At 40.6% G+C, this 17763-nt stretch overlaps 1 protein-coding gene across 10 annotated transcripts in view; it reads left to right on the forward strand.

The window, feature by feature from the left end:
• Positions 1–9187: 9187 nt before the first annotated feature.
• Positions 9188–17763, forward strand: part of ptprk (protein tyrosine phosphatase receptor type K) — a 148466-nt gene continuing 139890 nt past the window's right edge. For all 10 annotated transcript variants that reach the window (XM_065026402.1, XM_065026403.1, XM_065026404.1 and 7 more), the window contains exon 1: positions 9188–9381. In XM_065026402.1, coding sequence (XP_064882474.1) covers positions 9309–9381 — 73 coding nt within the window. In that variant the 5' untranslated portion in view covers positions 9188–9308. The remainder of the gene's footprint in view (positions 9382–17763) is intronic.

Below are 17763 nucleotides of genomic sequence, written 5' to 3' on the forward strand. Positions count from 1 at the left end.
AGTTTTGGTGGGCGGCCCTCTCTTGGCAGGTTTGTTGTGGTGCCATATTCTTTACATTTTTTAATAATGGATTTAATGATGCTCTGTGGGATGTTCAAAGTTTTGGATATTTTTTTATAACCCAACCCTCATCTGTACTTCTCCACAACTTTGTCCCTGACCTGTTTGGAGAGCTCCATGGTCTTCATGGTGCAGCTTGTTTAGTGGTGTTGCAGACTCTGGGGCCTTTCAGAACATGTGAATATATACTGAGATCATGTGACATATCATGTGACACTTAGATTGCACACAGGTGGACTTTATTTAACTAATTATGTGACTTCTGAAGGTAATTGGTTGCACCAGATCTTATTTAGGGGCTTCATAGCAAAGGGGGTGAATAGATATGCACGCACCACTTTTCCATATTTTTATATTTTTTATATTTTGAAACCAGTATTTTTTTTCATTTCACTTCAGAAATGTTGACTATTTTGTGTATGTCCATTACATGAAATCCAAATAAAAATCTGTTCAAATTATAGGTTGTAATGCAACAAAATAGGAAAAACGCAAAAGGGGATGAATATTTTTGAAAGGCACTGTAATAGTTTCCTTGTTTTTCAAGATATAAATAACAATGTGTTCATCTTAGGAACATCTGTGATAGTGATGACAAGTTTCAAGTTGACAGGCCACCGTGGAGTGGATTTAGAGTGCTTTAAATGGACATGTAAAATCAGCTTTTTTGTTTGGTCAATAACTCATCAATTTTTTGACCAATCCCTTAAACTAAATTAAGACATGTACCATGGGTCTACATTCTAAATGTGGTGTAATTTGGTCCCATGAAACATTAGAATATTTTTTTTGTGTGCATATTTTAGCATATTAGCGGATGTGCTAATATGCATCTAATCTAATCAAATCAAATTTTATTGGCCACATACACATGGTTAGCAGATGTTAATGTGAGTATCGCGAAATGCTTGTGCTTCTGATTCTGACAGTGCAGTAATATCTAACAAGTAAACTAACAATTCCCCAACAACTACCTAATACACACAAATCTAAAAGGGGTGAATGAGAATATGTACATAAGAATATATGGATTAGTGATGGCCGAGGGCGAGCGGCATAGGCACGGTGCAATTAGGTGGTATAAAATACAGTATATACATATGATATGAGTAATGTAAGCTATGTAAACATTATTAAAGTGGCATTATTTAAAGTGGCTTTGTTTAAAGTGACTAGTAATCCACTTGTTAAAGTGGTCAGTGATTGGTTCTCCATGTAGGCAGCAGCCTCTCTGAGTTAGTGATTGCTGTTTAGCAATCTGATGGCCTTGAGATAGAAGCTATTCTTCAGTCTCTCAGTCCCAGCTTTGATGCATCTGTTCTGACCCTTGCCTTCTGGAAGGTAGCAGTGTAAACAGGCAGTGGCTCGGGTGGTTGTTGTCTTTGATGATATTTTTTTGCCTTTTTGCCTTCCTGTGCCTTCCTTTGCCTTCCTGTGACATCTGGTGGTATAGGTGTCATGGAGGGCAGATAGTTTGCCCCTTGTAATGCGTTGTGCAGACCACACCACCCTCTGGAGAGCCTTGCGGTTGAGGGCGAAGCACTTGCCGTACCAGGCTGTGATACAGCCCAATAGGATGCTCTCGATTGTGGATCTGTAGAAGTTAGTCAGGGTTTTGAGTGACAAGCCAAATTTCTTCAACCTCCTGAGGTTGATTAGGTGCTGTTGCGCCATCTTCACCACACTGTCTGTGTGGGTGGACCATTTCAGTTTGTTGTTTGTTGTGTATGCCGAGGAACTTAAAATTTCCACTTTCTCCACTGTTGTCCCTTTGATGTGGATAAGAGGGTGCTCCCTCTGCTGTTTCATGAAATCCACGATCAACTCCTTTGTTTTGTTGACGTTGAGTGAGAGGTTGTTTTCCTGACACCACACTCCGAGTGCCCTCACCTTCTCCCTGTAGGCTGACTCGCTGTTGTTGGTAATCAAGCCCACTACTGTTGTGTCGTCTGCAAACTTGATGATTTAGTTGGAGGCGTCCATGGCCACACAGTCATTGGTGAACAGTGAGTACGGGAGGGGGCTGAGCACACACCCTTGTGGGGCCCCAGTGTTGAGGGTCAGAAAGGTGGAGCTGTTGTTTCCTACCTTCACCACCTGGGGGCGGCTCATCGGAAAGTCCAGGACCCAGTTGCACAGGGCAGGGTTTAGGCCCAGGACCTCCAGCTTGATAATGAGCTTTGAGTGTACTATGGTGTTGAATGCTGAGCTGTAGTCAATGAACAGCATTCTTACATAGGTATTCCTCTTGTCCAGATGGAACACGGCAGTGTGCAGTATGATGGCGATTGCATCGTCTGTGGACCTGCTAGGGCAGCTATCTTTGAATGCATCAATGTTATTTTCTAAAACTAGATCAAATTTAAAAAAGACCAAATTTGGAGTGAATCTGACTTTTAGTCCATGAGAAAATGTCATATGGTTATTTTAAGCATTAGCATTACATAGTTAAAAAAAGGGAATTGTTAATAGTTCATTTTTCAAGTTATTGATGCCCCAATTTAACATGGTTCAACATGATAATGTCTTTGATGGCCCTAAAAAGCTTCAAGTTGATAGGACATGGTGAAGTGGATTTACAAAGGATTTAAATGGACATGTCAAATCTGATTTCCGACAATACGTCTGGACAGGGCCAACCAGGCAGGATATAATCCCACCCACTTTTCCGAAGCACAGCCCCCACACCACTAGAGGGATGTCTTTAAACCACCACCAACTTCCTACCCTGAGACAAGGCCGAGTATAGTCCACGAAGATCTCCCCCACAGCACGAACCAGAGGGGGCGCCAACCCAGACAGGAAGATCACGTCAGTGACTCAACCCACTCAAGTGATGCACTCCTCCCAGGGATGGCATGGAAGAGCACCAGTAAGCCAATGACTCAGCCCCCATAATAGGGTTAGAGGCAGAGAATCCCAGTGGATGAGGGGAACCGGCCAGTCAGAGAAATCAAGGGCGGTTCGTCGCTCCAGTGTATAACTCAGCACTCTCTTACCCAATCCCTTAGCTTTTCTCAAACTTAAGATATGTACCATGGGTCTACATACCGAAGCTAGTGTTATTTGGACTTGTGGTTCATGAAAATGTTTTTCAAAGGTTTTCCAAAATGTCCAAGATGGAGGAAAATCTATCCTAATGAACCTTGTGTGTCCTTGAGGCAAATTTGTTCAGTATGAAGAAAGACACCTACATACAAAGTTTCAAGTCTTAAAGTTTTTAGGTAAAACAGGGAGGTGGATATGAGGGTTTAAGTGAGACTGCTTGTAACAACGCCACCTATAGGCCAATTGGTGCCATTATTCTTGACCAAGTTACTCATGGCTTCTGGTTTCTATGTGCCAAATTAGAAAAGTTATTGAGCTTTTTGACTATGTCAAGAGGGAAAAAATATCTAAGAATAACTACAGGTTTCACACCTTAGCTGTGAGCCCCTGATTAAAAGCTGAATTAAAGACAGAAAAACATATTACACACGCCAATATATAAAGGGTAGAGCTGAGCATCCTTTTTAGTGTGATAAATTGTTTACAATAAAGTCAATGGCATATAGGCCTAATAAGATCATATATTTCTGCAAGTATAGTTGCCGTCATAAAGTCTGGTGCCACTGCAGGCGAGAGCAATTAAGCCTGTTTTTAATAACCCCCATTTTATTAGATTTTTTAGCACATTTATGCCGCCACAATAATTTCTGAGAATGTTAGATAATGCAAATACAAATAATGCAAAGAGATACAAATGCATTTAGATCTGATCCAGGGTTGCAATTACAGCATAGAAACCACAGGCTGCGTGAATTACATTGATAAGGGAAAGCTTGACACAGAGACACACAAGGGGACACAACAGGCCTTTGTGTTTTTATTCTCTGTTTCACTGTGACACTGTTTGTCTTCTTTATTACTCCTATGTCTACCTGTCAGGTCTTCTCCTGGGGGTTCTCAGAGACTTGGATCAAGTGTGATTGATGATAGAAACAGTGGCTTGGTTTTCATTAAGAGACCGAGAGGTGGATGAAGTATTTTCAGGGGACCGGCCATTGAGGACTTGAGGTCAAGTCCACTCAAACTACAGCACTAGAGAGTAAAGGAGAGAGGCTTCATAAAAATATTTGGATGAATTGAACAGTATCCCTGTTTGATAATAACCATTGATAACCTATTTAACTAAATCATAATCATTCTAACTAATTACTCACTTAATAGCACTGAGTAACACTCAGAAAAATGCATTCTAAGACAATCGACTTCTACTTATCTGTAGTAACCAGCTACTGATTTGACTGAGAGTGCTTGGTTTTTGCAGTAGCACTTGGCTACCTTCCAGTATGCCATATCCTCTCCTCTCACACTCCCACAGTGGTTGATTCCCAGGTTCTGGGCCTGTGTTATTCTCTTCATGGCTCGGTTGTGGGGGATATATCTCTGTTCCTGGTCCAGGTTTGCCGCCATGTCTCCTGGCTGTGGTCACGGCTGTGCACACCACACAGCCAATACCAAGGGCCTTGACTACACCTCCAATATTTCAGGTGGTATGAGACACACAGAACTCTGAGCAATCCATCACAGCAGGGTGGATGTTTTTTCCATTCCCCTGGATGAGGAAATGCACTATAAACACTTGGTAAGACTTAAGTGTAGAAATCCTTAGAAATCAAACAGCACCAACAACAGTATGTTTTTTTTCTCTCTATTTTGGTTAGGCCGGGGTGTGACTAGGGTGGGCAGTCTATTTTCTTTATTTCTATGTTTTCTATTTCTTTGGCCGGGTGTGGTTCTCAATCAGAGGCAGCTGTCTATCGTTGTCTCTGATTGAGAATCATACTTAGGCAGCTTTTTCCCACCTGTGTTTTTATTTATTTAACCTTTATTTAACTAGGCAAGTCAGTTAAGAACAAATTCTTATTTTCAATGACAGCCTAGGAACAGTGGGTTAACTGCCTGTTCAGGGGCAGAACGACAGATATATGATATGACCTTGTCAGCTCGGGAATTTGATCTTGCAACCTTCCGGTTACTAGTCCAACGCTCTAACCACTAGGTTACCCTGCCGCCCCTTTGTGGGTAGTTGTTTTCTGTTTTGTGTTTGCACCAGACAGAACAGTTCTGTTTTGTTCCACTTTGTTATTTTGTTTCAGTGTTCAGTTTGAATAAATAATCATGAACATGTACCACGCTGCGCTTTGGTCCTCTTCTTCAGACGAGCGTGACAGAACTACCCACCACCAAAGGACCAAGCAGCGTGGTAAGGAGCACTGGACATGGTAGGACATCCTGGACGGTAACGGATCCTACATGTGGGAGGAGATCCTGGCCGGAAAAGATCCCCTGCCATGGGAGCAGGTCGAAGCAGCCAGGAAGGCGGAGGCAGCTGGTAAAAGGGCCAAAGATTACACAGGGACAAGGCTGGCACTAAAGACCGGGAGGCCACTACAAAAAAAATGGGGGGCACATGGGGAGATTGGGTGAGCCAGAGGGAGCGTTGTACTGGTCAGGCACCCGTGTTATGCGGTGGAGATCACGGTGTCTCCAGTGTGCGTGCACAGCCCGGTACGCTACCTTCCAGCTCCCCGAATCGAAAGGTCGGAGGACGCCGGCTCAGCGCATCTGGCCGCCAGTACGTCTCTACGGCCCTGGATATACTGCGCCGGCTCTGCGCACTGTGTCTCCAGTGCATCTGCACAGCCCAGTGCGTCCTGTGCCTGCATGTGCAGGGCCAAAGTCACCATCCAGCCAGGACGGGTTGTGCAGGCTCTTAGCTCGGGACCTCCAGTGCGCCTCCACGGCCCAGTCTATCCGGTGCCTCTGCCAAGGACAGGGCCTCCTGTATGTCTCTCCAGCCGGGTGAGTCCTGTGCCTGCGCCCAGAACTAATCATCTTGTATGTCTCCCCAGCCTGGTGAGCCCTATAGCAGCTCCACGTACCAGACTGCCCGTACGTCTCGCACCAGAGCCGCCGCTGTAAAGGAGGCCCACCCGGATCCTCCTCTTTAGAGTCGGGTTTTGCGGCCGGAGTCCGCACCTTTGGGGGTGGGGGGTCTACTGTCACGCCCTGGCCATAGTCGTCTTTATTCTCTATTTTGGTTAGGCCAGGGTGTGACTAGGGTGGGCAGTCTAGTTTCTTATTTCTATGTTTTATATTTCTTTGTGTTTGGCCGGGTGTGGTTCTCAATCAGAGGCAGCTGTCTATCGTTGTCTCTGATTGATAATCATACTTAGGCAGCTTTTTCCCACCTGTGTTTTGTGGGTAGTTTTCTGTTTTGTGTTTGCACCAGACAGAACTGTTTCGGTTTGTTCCACTTTGTTATTTTGTTTCAGTGTTCAGTTTGAATAAATAATCATGAACACGTACCACGCTGCGCTTTGGTCCTCATCGTCAGACGAGCGTGACAATTCTGTTAAGACAAACGTCTCGGTACTTTGACTACTTGACCTTGTGTTGCTGTGAAAACAACATACAGTATATCTGACAAATTTGTAACGTATTTCCGTGACCTATTGGTGCGCGTTGAAATGTCTCCAAACACGACGGTGTAGATATACAGTATGTACCAGGGTAGATGTGTTTAACAGACACCTCCATTTAAATCGCGTGTTTCAACTGCTGCCACCTCTCATTGGTTTTCTGAACACACCAGTCAGTCACTGTAGAACGTAGGGAGTACGTAATCATCACTAGGCTGTGTACATATGTAAACCTGTGAAGGCCAGTTGTCATGTGCATACTCATACATTCATTGTGAAGTGTGTGTTATGTCACCTTACTATAAAGGCTTGAGTGTGAGCGCATCAGAATTTCACCAAAACTGGGATTAAGAAGAAAATATTATTTTAGAGTTCAAACAAACCAAATGCAAACAGGAAATGAATATGATTCTAAGACTTAAGTTTAAAAACTGGTTGGCATTTTACATGTCTTTTGTTCACCAACACTTTTATTGCTGCTGCGTAATGTGAGAGCTGGGAGTATTTTTGTTTGCTTGTCTATACCATTATTGTGTTTTATTTATGATTTGAAGTAAAGTCAAAATTCCCTTTATATAACCAGGAAACAACATTGTGACTGAAGTAATCAAAAAACAGAGTCTCGAGTCTCACCGAAGCAGTCTCCGAATTATCGTAAATAAAATACAACTGGTATAAATTCAACTCACTGTGTTGAAATGCCTTGTGGTATTTCAGGGGGGAAATGATAACACTCTATTGTTTTGTGTCTTAAATATTGTGTCATTCTAAAGGGTGTGGTCTGGTGTACTCACCCAGTCATACATTGTTTACACATTATGCTTGAAAACAATGGTTCACATAGCCATGAGTCTGGGAAATGAAACAAGCCCATTGAAGTGCACCATGTGATGTCAAACAAAGCAGTAACTATCAAAATCTCATGAATATCTTCACAGAAAAAGAAAAAGAAAGCCTGCCAATATTTGCTGTTATTTAGCTAGTCTTGAGGCTACTGTACATATGAAGTACCTGTAACCTTAATGCCAATGTAGTACTATTGATTTCATGTTCCAAAAAAATTCTGATTGAAAAGTCAAACATGATCCTAAATGTGCTCGCTGACTAGCTGTGAATTAATTAGATTCATGACCACTATGTATTTTCCTAGCAAGGAAAATAGCTTTTTTAATGAGCCAGGCCAAGCTACAGCCCTCTGGAATGCTATGTATCTAGTCCTGGTTATCAAAAGGGATGTTTGAAGAGTGTGTTTATGTTTCTTTCCCTTTTATTTCACGTATACTGAGGCCTGGCCTGTTGGCTGTGAGCACCTTTAAAACATTCACTTTGTTGTCTACTTGGCTTTTTTCTTTCTTTCCCCTGCTATCTCCATTTCAAACCTTGTCTTGATTCGTCAGTCTTGTATCACCTTCCAGTGATGTTTCCTCTGTGTGTAGGCAGGTAACCTAATGGTTAAGAGCGTTGGGCCAGTAACCTGCAAGGTTGCTGGTTTAAATCCCTGAGGCAACTAAGTCAGAAATCTGCCGATGCGCCCTTGAGCAAGACAATTAACCCTAGTTGCTCTGAATGACAAAAATGTCAAATGTGTTTCAGAGAGAGCAAATCAGGGTTATTTGGAGAGCAAAGCTGACTATATGCTGTCCAAACATTTTTAACTCCTGAATTTGGCACCTTTCAAAGGCTCTTCAGCCCACCCTTCCAGAGAGACGTAAAAAGCAGCCTTTGATTTCAGCTGTTTACATGGCAGCCAGGCCTGCTTCGCAGTCCCTCGCCGAAGGGTCAGTGCGTCTCATTGGAGAAGAGCTGAGGGTAAAGTATGATAAGCCTTTAGTCTGACAGACTTACAGACTCGCATGCTACGGTGTGTAATGACAAGCCCACAACAAATACAATCATGTTACATTCCCTCTCTTTTTACATCTCTCTATTGTGTCATTGATCAGACTGACTTGACACCCAAGATGGCATGGAGGCAGCAAATTGCCAGCAGTCATATTCAAGTCTGCCTAAAGGGACCAATACATGGAGATCAGTACTTCCTATGAATTAATGGGAAAGTACAGCAAATTGCTGCTGTTGATTGATTGGTATGCTACAGTAACCAGGGATTTCAAGATGTTATACCTAATTAATCTACAACTCATATTTCCAGTTCAATTCAAGTCCCTATAGTGTCTGCAGAAGGGTTCTACTGAGCTATTACAAGTAGCCTACCCTGTCCAATCACCAAACAGCTCACTTTGCAACTGTGAAGAATTTACCTTTCCTTTTCATGAGACATCTCTAATCCCTCCCTCCGGTAAACCGGGTGAGTATAGCGGCACAAGTGTACCACTTTCTATGAATGATAGTGATAAGTGGCACTGTCATTGTGAATGGGTCTCAAAGGCTATGCAATTTTTAAAATTAATGCATTTCATGGATCTAGTCTATACATATTCATCTGATTCAAGTTAATCAACAATTTAATGCAACACAAATTCAACTGGATACACTTTCTGTTCCGTTTGGATAGAAAAAGACGCATGAAAACGAAGCAGTTGTAGCACTTTGTCAACATTAGGGGGAGCCTGCTGTCGGTCTCAGAGCCTGCCGAGCAGCCAAATCTCTCCGAGAGGAGCCGTTTGAATAGGTGACAATGCTGACGTCATGGACGTTCACTCCACTCACGGAGAAACAAAGTATCCGCAAGAGTGAAGGGGTGAGAATGGAGCCCGTGAATCCACAGGAATAATAAGCGTCTCAAACTGCTTTAAAACTTGAACAACTCTATAAACAAACATGGATACATTTAGAGTTCGCTTCATACTACTCTACTCTTCAATTCTAAGCGTCGGGACTCAATTCACGACAGGTAAGAAGGATCTTTAAACCTTTCTGTGAGAGAGACTGTACGAGCCGAGCGTAGAGGAAAGTTGGTGGTGAATGTTTTTAGTTGGAGTAATTTAAATGAAGGTGTGGACTGTTGCATTTCGTTGATCCGGAAAAACTTGATACAAAAGCACAATTAGCCTATGTCTTTGCCAAGTCTGATAGCCTAATGTTTGAGATTGTTCCGAATCATTGCTCCAAAATCGGGTCCGATTTCTGCGGTGGCTTTACTGTAGGTATAGCGAGCAAGTTACCGTTCAGAATAGACTGTTACGTCCCAAAATGTTGCCACCTAGAACGAAAGTATTTGAGTCTGCCCTGACGTCGCTGCATGCACCCATAGACTATGTCGCCAATTTGAAAAAAAGTTATCGGATCCTTGATTTCTGCATGATCACAACATTGAAATGGTCAATTTGATCATAACAGGCAAACATAGCAGTAAACTGCTTGTTGTAATTTCGCATTATGTTGCATACTGTAGCCTAATGAAGATGTCGTGCACGCCTGAAGTCGTTGAATAAACACCAACTGGCCATTTAGGAACTTTACGCCAAGAAATGGCTGGCTAAAGGTGAGACTGAAAGTAGGAGCCTGCTGTCTCTACTGTTACCTTAAATATGGCATGATATGGTTGTACAATAGGCCTAATTGACAACTTTTTGGACACGAGAAAGACTGGTCCTTATACGAATAGGCTACAATGATTCAACTAGGGGTATATAATGTATGATAGCCTAATTCTTCCTTATTACATGGAACCAAAGGTAAAAGTCCGTTTGTTTAGAAACATGAATGAATACAATGCAACATTGTGATTACAGATGAAAGCTTTTGCCCTTTTGAACTTTCGCAGTGACCTTTAAATAAACAAGCAGATCGTGGAACCAACCATACATTAAAGCGTCACAAGTTACTCTCAGGGTAAAAAATATATACTTTTTTTTTTAGTATGTTTCAACTCTTGAGGGTCCAATGTGTTTCACCTTCAGTTGCAACTAAATTTCATCTAAATTGACAAAACTGTAGTTCTTCATAAGTGCTCTAAAGATACAATCAAAAATAAACCACCAGTTTTAATGGCTCAGTCACTCATTTAAACGGATTCTATATTTTTGTAACCGAATGTTAAGCTCTACTATACTATTTGGAATGGTAAAACATATTATTAGCTTTTTCTGTTGTGTAAATGAAATCCAATACATCTCATACTGTGTCCCAGGGGACTTGCAAAACAGCAGGAGGGGGGAGTCCTGTTTTCTATAAACCATTCAAAATGTTAATTCTAAAGAAACCTGATAAATGCTGTTTGCCATTTAAATAGATATTTATTAATTCCCAATCATTTAAGATTGATGTTTAGTGTATATTTTATATTTGTATTGCAATCGATATGATCTATTTTGAAACAATTTTTGGAATTCTTATTGAGAATCTGATGTGTTCAGATATAGTGGGGTCTGAAATGATTGACACCCTTGATAAAGATGAGCAGTAATGACTGGATGAAATAAATAATTCAAATACTGAGCTACATTGTATGGTCAAAAAATTTGGGAAATTATATAATTTCATACTAATACAATTGCTCAGAGAAAGATATTTTGTTTAACAAGTAATACATTATTTTCACAAAAAGATAGGGGTCAGAATTATTTACACCCTTAAAGATTCTTATAAATAAAGTAGTCAAAAGTGTAGTATTTGGCCCCATACTCCTAGCACGCAATGACTACATCAAGCTTGTCTCTCTGCTAGGGCTGATCCCATTTAGATTGTTTGGTTGATTAATAAATGTATGGCACATGTCTTGATTGACACCTGTCTCAGTGGACTAATCCATTGCGGAGGCCGTGGGGGTGGCACACCAGTATCACCAGTAGTACATTTACTGTTAATTCTCATAATTTCTCATTTACAATGTTTGTTTGGTTACGGTCATTTCTGTTAATATATTATTATTACAGTCTTACTGTTGTGATTGTAGGAGTGGAAACATTGTTTGTATAGCGCACAACCTATGCTACACTTGTGAGAAACAAGTTTTGGTTTATTTCATTCTATTTACGAGTTGTCAATTTATTCATTGTGTTTTGTTTGGAGCGCTCCTGTCAATGTTGAGTAAGGACGCGCACCTGATTACGCATATAAGTAGGACTAGGCTACCTGGTCTTTTTCCATTTGGCACTCCAAATGGAAAAAGTTGCCGACCCCTGGTGTAGCCTATTACTGACAACTTCGGAAGCGTAATAGCAGAATCTGCGAAGTCATAGCAGCGGTGGGAGGAGGAGGTTCAGGAACAGGTTTTTTTCTTATGGTAAACTTGTCTTGATCTCTGGCTCCCTCTTGAGTCATTTGTGTCTTAATTATTTAGTCACAGTGTGCTTAAAGCATCATACAAGCTCAGTAGCCAACATATAATTTATTTTATTAAAACACAAAGGGTGTGTATATATATATGGAAAAATACAAGTTTAAACCATTTGATTGGTTGAAAGAACAGACGACTCTTGGTCAGCCAAGATTTATTTAATCGGGGACTGCCCTAGACTCTACAAACTTGTTGGATGCATTTGCAGTTCATCTCGGTTGTGTTTCGGATTATTTTGTGCCCAATAGAAAATGAATGGTAAATAATGTATTGTGTCCTTTTGGTGTCACTTTTATTGTTAATAAGAATATAATATGTTTCTAAACACTTCTACATGACTGTGGACGCTACCATGATTAAGGATAACCCTGAATGAATCGTGAATAATGATGAGTGAGAAATTAGAGGGTCAAGTATCATACCACCAAGACATGCTAACCTCTCACCATTACCAATAACAGGGGAGGTTTACATGTCTTGGGGGTATGATCTTTGACCGTTTTGTAACTTTCTCACTCATCATTATTCATGATTCATTCAGGATTATCTGTAATCATGGTAGCATTTACAGTAATGTAGAACTGCAAATGCATCCAACAAGTTTGTAGAGTCACAAGCTTGATGTAGTCATTGTGTACTAGAAATATGGGACCAAATACTACACTTTTTTTAACCAAATACAAAACTACAATATTTACAAGAATCTTTAGGGGAGTCAATCATTTTGACCCCTACCTTTTGTGTTGTTGGGGGAAAAAAAGTGTTCTACAATCTTTCTCTGAGCAAATGTATTAGTATAAAATAATATACATTTTAAAAAAATGAGCATACAATATAGTTCTGTTTTTAAATGATTTATTTTAAAGTCATTGTTGCTCACCTTTATCAAGGGTGTCAATAATTTCAGACCCCACCCTATGTAGTCAGATATGTAGCCCATAATTGTTACTTTAGCCTCTGCCTCTATAACCTTTTGGCCTTAGTCTCTTTTAAAAAAAATAGCTGATTAACTAAGGGCCTCCATAAGTCTTTGCTCTTCAAAGCGCACATACACACACACACACACACACACACACACACACACACGTTCTCACATATCTGTTTGAGTGTAACCTGCATCATCAGATTAATTCACCACTGGTTGGGGGTTGGAAATAGAAAATACAGCTGTCTATATAATTGCAGATTAATTAATCAGAAAGTCTTAACCATTGATTAATTACATTAGAGTAATCAAAAACACACAATGACAAAAGGCAAATTACACATTTTCTAAATAAATGATGTGATTATGCTGGTGGTATTATGGAAATGATCTGGAAGATCACTTTACATAAATGTACAATGTCAATTTCATAAAGCAATGCTCTGCGATGAAAATATACAAATCGGTGTGCTAATCCACTTCTGATTTATTTGCTGTTTGCTTGCATCTGGCCGCAGCACAAATGGGACAACCGGTGAAGGGTGAGTTACTGAGCTGTGCTATCATTCGACAGGAGCCCCTGTCCTGATTAATTGTGACCTGATGACTCCTTGGCTGTTGGACTATGCCACCTTGAATGCTCAATATGGTCTCTGTGCAGATGTGTCACTGCATCTCCCGGTTAATGGCTCTCTCCTCAGGAATGGCTAGTGACGCTCTCACATGATCTGATTATTTCTCGTATGTATATATATATATATATATAAAACAAACCATTTTCAAAACTTTTGCGGGCTACAGATCATGTGAGTTTAGCCGAATACCACACATTCATTTGATTGTGACGTCCGTGGGCGATAACATGAAATAACAGCTGTTGTTGCAGATAAGCAACACGGTTTCCTTCATCACATGCATGGAATAAATGTATTCTTTTTAAACGACATTCATCTGCAGTTACCCTTCAGTGTTTGCTTTGTACAATCACTGTGGTTGCCTAAGTAATTACAGAGAAGCAAACTCATTTAGTTGCCCACCTATCTGAGAATCAAGTGTGAATGACTCTCGGGAGAGATGGCCATTAACCAAAAGGTAGACACTGCAGGAGATGAACAGCTGTTACTGGGTGAGGTGTATTCAAAATGGACCCCTAATGAGAAGAACACTATTGATGCTTTCATATGGTGAGTCAGCGCTAGAAATAACTAGCCTAACCTTACTCTTATTGGTTGTTCTGACAAACAATTCATCATAGCACTTGCATTTCCAGTACATTTGTATGTTTTTACTTTGCTATGTTTGTGAATTTGGCACAGGAGAGTGAGTTTCTCCAAGGCCTAATAGGATATCCTTCACTACATCTCAGCTTCAGGTTTTTTTTACACATGCAATTTTCCCCTAGAGTATGGTTAGTTACTGCATGCTTTGTCCAATGTCTACATCCTGGTCTGGTTTAACCACTTCTTTAAAAAAAAGGCAACTTGGTGCCATAAACTACTATGTCCCCCCATTAAAACATAGGCCATGGTAGACAATGGTCTTGTCTAGTGTGTGAGGCAATACAGAGAGAAAGACACCCCCCCTCACCCCGCTATTCAATACCAATAAGACTCTTCTAAGATTGGAAGTTGCTGACCACTCAGTGCAGCACTTGCAGTCGTATATCTTCGTTTTATTACAGGTTAGGTGACAGTGAGAGAAGTTGCTTATCTCAGCACCTGTGAGGGAATTGTATGTTTTTTATGCATGGCCTCAACAAAATCTATTTGCAGCATGCAGCCACTTATTGTTCCCTTAGTTTTCTGAAGTTTTAGATTATGCATGGTGAATCAATACCTGACAGAATGTGTCAAGTGATTTTGCAACGGTATGGATTTTTAATTTTGTTTTCCTCAAAATCAGCAGCTTTTGTATTATTTCTCCCCTTTATTTATTTATTTATTTATTCAGAACTTCACCTGTAAGGGTTTTGTCAGCATCTTACCCATCTGCCAGTTTTTCTCGGGATTACGAATGAATAAGCAAGTTTCTTCTTGTTATAAACCCAACAGACATGTTAAACCTCGGCCACTGCCTTGAATAATCCATCCAATGACCCTTTTACTGTACAGTATTAAATGTCTGCAGTGTTTCTAAGGCCCTGTGCTCTTGTTGTTTATTTGGTGCCTGCTCAGACAGATGTATTCTGAACTGGACTTAAAGGAGCATTTCATCCCTCTTCGTGCCCACAGCAACACGGGCCATGGGCCTATTGTAACACGCAAGGCAACAAAAGCCTTGTGGAGTTGCACTTGAAGCTCTGCATGGGAGGACAGTGTTAGTGTGTTTCTGCTCTCAGCATGCATCATGCTCCTGTCTGCTGGGTATTTGGGGACAGGGAGAGATGCTCTGCAATTGTTCGTGTTCAGTGCCCTGGTGAATGTCTCAGACCCCAGTTATCCCCAGTCTTTGTCATCACAGCACTTTGGAGATTAAAGCTGTAATGGTGTTTTTGGTGGTCTATTCTGATGCCTGTCCTTAAGCTTCTTTTGAAAGCTCACTGGACTTTTCCTAAGGGAGACTGGGAGAGAAAAAAAAAAAGTCTGACGGATTAGATTTTTGGCATTTTGTTCTGGTTGGAGGGTTTAAGGAGATGGAAGTATCACTGCATTGACTCAATTAAGATGGTCATACGTCATCATACATTCAACACCCTGTTCTGGAAAGTGCAGCTCCCATGTCCTTAATTTGACAGAAAAACAACTCTCCATCTCCAGAATTTTGACTTCGATACCAGGTTTAGTATCACAATTCTCGATACCAAAACGATACCACTGCAAAAAAAGAAGGCATATTCATTAGCAGAAGTCACAGAATGGCACTTGATCCAGACAGATAAACTCAGCTCCTGCTCTGTTCAATCGTTGGGCATCTTTTGAGTTCAATATCATTACAGTTGCATTTTTTAAATATATATATATTTTTTTTACATCTGAGACAGCCATGTATGCATTAATTAATTATTTTAATCAGTCTAACTACATAATGGTAATAATTAAAGTAAATCTCTATTAATAAACTGGGTAAATATATAGCCTAAGCCTATCCAAAATACAGGTGAATGCATATTCAATAGGAGTGTGTGCATGCATTGAGTTATTGAGCTGGTTTTGGCTGATGTCATGGGGATACAGATTCCATTTGGGACTTATTTGATTGTACTGGTCAACAACATTTGCATAGAAGTAGCTTCTTCTATAAAAATGTGAGCGATCTTTTTTTTAACCAGTAATGACATCATTCACGAGGCAGTTTGCTGAGGCAATAGATAATCTTTGGGAGAGATGTGTGAGAGAGACTGAATAGAGCTTGCCAGCTTGTAGTCATAAAACTCGGAAAGGAGTTGCCTCTAATTCGAAAATGAATGGGAAAAGAATAGGGTTTTGGGATAAACGGCGAAAATAGGTCTGAGGTTGACACAGATAATATCAATCAGTAAACATGACCTTTATGAATTATGAAGCTTTTATATTTTTTCATAGATACTTCAAAATTCACAAAAAGTGACGTTAGCTGATGAAGATTATCTCAATAAAATATATAAGATCTCCTAAGCCTGTGTTTACCTCAGTCCTTATTTTCTGCATTTATCCAAAAAACCCATTCATTTAAGGATTTGTCCAACGAACCATGGCGGAGTTAGTGCCTACAGAAAGACGACATTACGATTACTCTCTATAAGTGAATGATATAAGCTTTTGGTGGCAATCAGCTTTGTAATCAGGATATTTAGTGTTATGGTTTGAATATTATCACAGAGTACCTGGGTAGTGAATTTATGTTCGCTTTAGCTGTCAGCTAGCATGGAAAGTTAGCCTACAAAGCTGGACGCTACCGGCATCTTCTTCCATTGTAAAGTGTTCTTCAACATTTCTACATGCCGTGTCGAATTATTGAAGTGTGTTCATTTCTGTGCATCATGAGTGGGGATTTAATCATTGCTAGCCTGCACAATGTTACGTGGAGCAGGCACGGTGTTCTAAAATAAGGGGTCAGCTGCGCTGATTGACAGGCTTTGATCAGTGAGAAACATTTGACAGAAGTATCAAAAGTAACACAAACTCTAGTACCGAACCATTTTTTCATGTTCTAATATAGTTTTGTTATAGGCCTACCGTGCAACAGTACTCTCCATTGAGGTTGACTTCAATTCAACATGGTCTAAATTCTGTCAAATGGTTGCGTTGGACAAATTAGAAAATTCGAGGCCTGGCCAAACTCCCCTGCTCAACGTTTGTGAGGGGAAACTTAACATGATTCTCTTTAGCTGCACATACTATCTCACATTTCCATTCACAGTTTTTATCCGCATAAAGCCATATAGTATTTTTTTTTAAATCACGACATCTGTGATGGAAACAGGACCTTTTGGTACAATTTTCTAAACGTGACTCACCACTTGGATTCGGTCTTATGAAGCAAAATATTTTTTTTATTTTTTTACATTGGATAAAAGTAGGGACTCAGAGCTACAAAAATGGTATATCATACACTGCATTTGAGGAACAATGGGAAAGTAATTCTGCTTTGAAAGTTGATCAACTTGTAAACTCACTTTTGAGAAAATGGCCTTTGAATGTTTTGGTATCTAGAGTGAAGAGCTCTTCATCTACACCCATTCAGATTCGTTCACACCCTCTTAAGCTTTAGCCCCACCCATCTCGTTTCGATCTCTGAGCGCACAGTTCATGCTCTGGCCGATGATTTGTTTACCTGTGGATAACATGACAACAGCCTAACCAGCTCTGCTGGCAACAATTTCATTACAATTTTTTGCAGACATTTACTGACACCGGCCATATTCAACGGGTGTTGTACACACGTCATGTAACGTTAGCTAACGAGCCAGCCGGCTAACATTAGCTAGTTAAACAACAATTAACACAGTGCCAACAATGCCACAGTGCTGGGAGGTAACCAACCAGGTTCAATGTTAGCTAGCTAAAATTAGGCTCTAACTAGAATAGCACGGGGATACGAATAATAACGTCAGCTAGGGAGCCAGCCAGCTAATGTTAGCTAGCTACCCG

This window comes from Oncorhynchus nerka, linkage group LG13, assembly GCF_034236695.1.
Source record: "Oncorhynchus nerka isolate Pitt River linkage group LG13, Oner_Uvic_2.0, whole genome shotgun sequence".
NCBI classification, from domain to species: Eukaryota; Metazoa; Chordata; class Actinopteri; order Salmoniformes; family Salmonidae; genus Oncorhynchus; species Oncorhynchus nerka.